Source organism: Crocuta crocuta, unplaced genomic scaffold (genome assembly GCF_008692635.1).
Source record: "Crocuta crocuta isolate KB4526 unplaced genomic scaffold, BGI_CrCroc_1.0 scaffold613, whole genome shotgun sequence".
NCBI lineage: Eukaryota > Metazoa > Chordata > Mammalia > Carnivora > Hyaenidae > Crocuta > Crocuta crocuta.
The window spans coordinates 384,721-388,623 of record NW_027528880.1 but is presented as its reverse complement, the minus strand read 5'-3'; the positions used below and the strand labels follow the sequence as shown (position 1 = coordinate 388,623).

The 3,903-nt window shown below is 62.2% G+C and overlaps 1 protein-coding gene across 1 annotated transcript in view; it reads left to right on the top strand.

Moving 5' to 3' along the window:
* LOC144225588 (uncharacterized) overlaps nt 1-3,154 on the top strand; it is a 3,375-nt gene extending 221 nt beyond the window's left edge. Inside the window, exons 2-4 of the mRNA XM_077756808.1 lie at nt 48-50; nt 198-1,492; nt 2,554-3,154. Of these exons, the coding sequence (XP_077612934.1) occupies nt 48-50; nt 198-1,492; nt 2,554-2,557 (1,302 nt within the window). The 3' untranslated portion in view covers nt 2,558-3,154. The remainder of the gene's footprint in view (nt 1-47; nt 51-197; nt 1,493-2,553) is intronic.
* The last annotated feature ends 749 nt before the right edge of the window (nt 3,155-3,903 follow it).

Sequence of the window (3,903 nt, the reverse complement as noted above, 5' to 3'; positions counted from 1 at the left end):
CCAAGGCCTTACACGCCTGATGCCCTCATCTGCTCCTGTCCCCTCAGCCCGTGAGGCAGGCTCACCGTGGCCCGGGCCCCAGACCTGTGTCCACAGCGGCGTCCTCTGAGCTCTGACTTCCAAGACCTGCGAGTGGCCTCCCCACGCGCCCCCTGGGAGGTGCCCATGGGGGCCTCTCCGCTGACCCCTGACCGCAGGCACGGCCCGGGGCCTCCTCCTTGGCTCCCTCCCGGTGTCTTCGTCTTCCCCAGGGACCCGCTCAGAAACGAACCCCTGCCGCCCCCCCTAGCTGTCCCCCAGTGGATCCTCGTGCATTTGCGAAATGCCTGCCTCCCCGATGTCATTCCAGGGCCGCGCTGGGCTCCGGTGCAGACAGCCCCCCGCGCACCTCAGCATTTCAGAAAGTCAGCTTGTCCCCACCCTGTTCACGGTCACATCCGTGCCCCTCCCCAGCGTCCCACCTCCAGGGCTCCCGGAGACCCGGAGCCCTCAGCCAGGACGTCCCACAGCCTCCATACGACCCCATCTGCCCTCCCGGGTCCTGCCTCCCTCCAGACCAAGCTTTCTTCTCCCTCGATGATTTGCTCTCCATCTCTGTCTCTCTCTGTGTCTCTATCTCTCTCCATCTTTGTTTCACTGTCTCTGTCTGTCTCCATCTCTGTCTGTCTCTATCTTTCCATCTATGTCTCTGTCTCCCTCATCTGTGTCTCTGTCGCTCTCTGTGTCTCTTATCTCTATCTTTCCATCTCTATCTCTCTCCATCTCTGCGTCAATGTCTCCATCTCTATCTCTCTCCATCTCTCTGCCTCTATCTTCATCTCTGTCTCTCTGTCTTTCCATCTCTGTCTCTATCTTCATCTCCATGTCTCTGTGTCTCTGTCTCCATCTCGATCTCCATCTCTGTCTCTGTCTTTCTATCTCTGCCTCTGTCTCCATCTCTGTCTCTCCATCTCCGTCTCTGTCCCTGTGTCTCTGTCTCTCCCTCGGCCTCTCCTTGTCTCATTCGTGTCTGTCTCTCTGCCTCCTCCTTTGTCTCAGGAATTCTACCTGCCGAAGTGACAGGACAGCGGGGCCACAGGAAGAGTTTAAAGGAGGAAGGTCTGTCCGTGACATGGCTGCTCTTCCTTATTTTTCTTGTTTTCCCTTGGCCTTGGCCAGTGACGTCGTGGGGGAGGCGCAGCTCAGGAGGTGGCCGTGCCTCAACACCACGTCCACGTAGACACATCCTCACGACCGTCCCCCCCGCCGACGGCCACGTGCCTGTGTGGACACGTGGCTGGGGCCGGTCCCCCGGGCCGGCTGATGCAGACAGTACACATAGTCACCTGTGCGGCTGTGTCCCCGAAGGAGCTGGCCCAGGGGACATCAGCACTGGTGGGGGTCCCCTGCCCCAGGCTTTGGAGGAACAGCCCGGCAGAGCCTCCCCACCGGGCCTGGAAGGCACAGAACCGCACACGGAGATCCGCACCCGAGCCAGGCCGGTGTCGCGAAGGCAGGTCCCAGCCGCGCTCCTGCACAGTGCGCGGCGCCTGTTTTAGCAGAAGGTGGGGGAGGGTGGCCGCTGTCAGCACAGGGGGCTGCAGGGGGAGAGGGAGGTGACACTTTTCCTGGACACCCCGACTTGGTCATATATTCCTTTGTCTTAAGAGGCACAGGGGGGCCCAGGCCCCCCAGAAGCCAGGTGCCCCCAGGCTGGCCCCTGGGAGCAGCGGGGAGAAGGGAACTCGGTGACCGGCTGAGCCCAGGAGTCCGCGCTCCTGAGGATGGGCTCCGTCCTCACCTTGGCGCCAGCTCCCTGGGTGGTCGCCTGCACCCAGCAATTACCACCTCAGTCACCTCCCACTCACCTCCGTCCAGAGCCGGGCCAGGCTCGTCCCGGCAACCCTAACCCACGCGGGAGAGGGCCTGGCTCCCTCCTTCTGGCCCCGCCTCCAGCCTGTGCCTCCTCCTTCCCCCTCCCCCTCCCCCGTTCTCCCTCCTCTCTCCCCCCTCCCTCCTCCCCCCGCTCTTCCTCCACCTGGCTCCTCACCCAGGTCACCTGGACTCTGCCCCGTGAGCCCAGGCCCTGTGTCCACACTAGCTCCGGCCTCCTCATCTCCCGTGAGCACAGCCTCAGGCGGGTTCCTGCTGCCTCGGCTCCAACTATGTCCCTCTGCACCCGCAGGAGGACGCCCCTCCCCCCTGAACCCCAGGCTGGGAACCCCAGGGAAGGTGCCCATGTTACCCCGTGCCCTACGGGAGGCCCTGGCAGCTTCTGGTTGGGTAGGGGTGCCACTCCCGGGAGAGGGGCCAGCCCAGGTGGGCAAGCGAGCTCGGGCCACACAGAGCGTGCTTTCAGATGGGAAGTCGGCTGGGGCGCTGGGAGCCACAGCCCTGGTGCTGACGGCCGAGGGGTGACGCCTGCCCACCAGGCGCCCTGGGCCCGGCCCTTCACGGCGAGCCCCTCCCCCATGCTGCTCCCAGCGTGTGGAAGTCAGCCCCTCCCCCGCCAAGGTGGAGTCCCGGTTTACCCTTGGCCCCGGCTCGAGGGGGACCCTCTCTCCCTGTCGGCAGGTGACGTTGAACCTGGCTCCTGCAGGGGCCAAAGGCCCCGGGGGCTGTCTTTGCCCAGACGCGGTTTCTCAGGCCACATGTCAGCATTTCTCATGTGGAGCAACCCCCTCATCCCGGCTTCGAGGAGCTTCTGGAAAATGCACCGCCAAGCACTGCTGGTGAGAATGTAAACGGTGTCGCCGCGGTGGAAGTAGCGTGCCGGTCCCGCAGAAAAGTAGAAACGGACCCACGTGTGCTGGCCAGCCTGCCTCTCGGTACAGCCCCTGAAAGTGAGGCTCAGAGAGATCCTTGCACACCCATGTTTACAGCAGCATTGTTCACAACCGCCAACAGGTGGCAGCCACCCAAACGTGCATCAGCAGAGGAGTGGCAGACAAGATGTGCGTGTCTGTGCAGTGGGCTGCTCAGTGGGATGTGGGGCAGCTGCACGGTGGGGGGGGGGCAGATGGCGGGTTTCACACTTGGCCGAGTGAGGTTGGGGCTGCTAGGCCTGCTTAACTCAACCTCTAGCGATGGGTGACTCACAGCCAGTTGCCTTAGATCAGGGAAATGGAAAAACACCAAGAATGTTAATAAAGATTTTCCTTACAGCCTCCATTAACTATGTCTCCACATGGCTGGGAGATGTGAATCTCCTTCCGTCCAGGTCTCTCTCACAGTGACAGAAACTGTCTGGGGTGACTCAGCCTCCTGGGTCCCACGTATAGGGAGATGCTCCCTCACTTTCTAGGCAAACTATGGTAATGACGGTGATGGGGATGATGCGGATGGTGGTGATGGTGGTGATGGGGATGGTGGTGATGGTGGTGATGGGGATGGAGATGATGGTGGTGACGGTGGTGACGGTGGTGATGGTGACTATAGGTCAGCAGCTGGGCACGCAGCTCTGGGCTTTGGGGAGAGTCAGGCTGGAGGTGGAAAATGGGGTGTTATCTGTGACAGGTGGTATTTACCGAGACCAAGAGCAGGGCCCTTTTTTGGGGTTCACAGGCAGGAGACTGGGAAGGAGGGGGTGTCTGGGACATGGAGAGAGGAGGGGCATGTCTTTCTAGTCTCTTCTGACATCCCACTTCACGATCACGTGTCTGGAGGCTGGGTTGCCCTCGGCCCCACGCACGCCTGGTTACAGCGGGGTGGCCGGCCTCCTCCTTCCTGGGCACCCTCTCCGGTCCCGACCGCACCCTCGGCGGGACCAGCCCCACGAGGAAATGCGTTCCAGCAGCTTTCTTCCTGGGCTGCGGCCGGGCGGACGGCGAGGTGGCCCGCCCAGGCTGGCTTTCCGCTGTCGCGTTTTGTTCTGTCTTCGGTTAGGACAACATTAAGCTCTAAACCGAAGGATCACAACGGGGC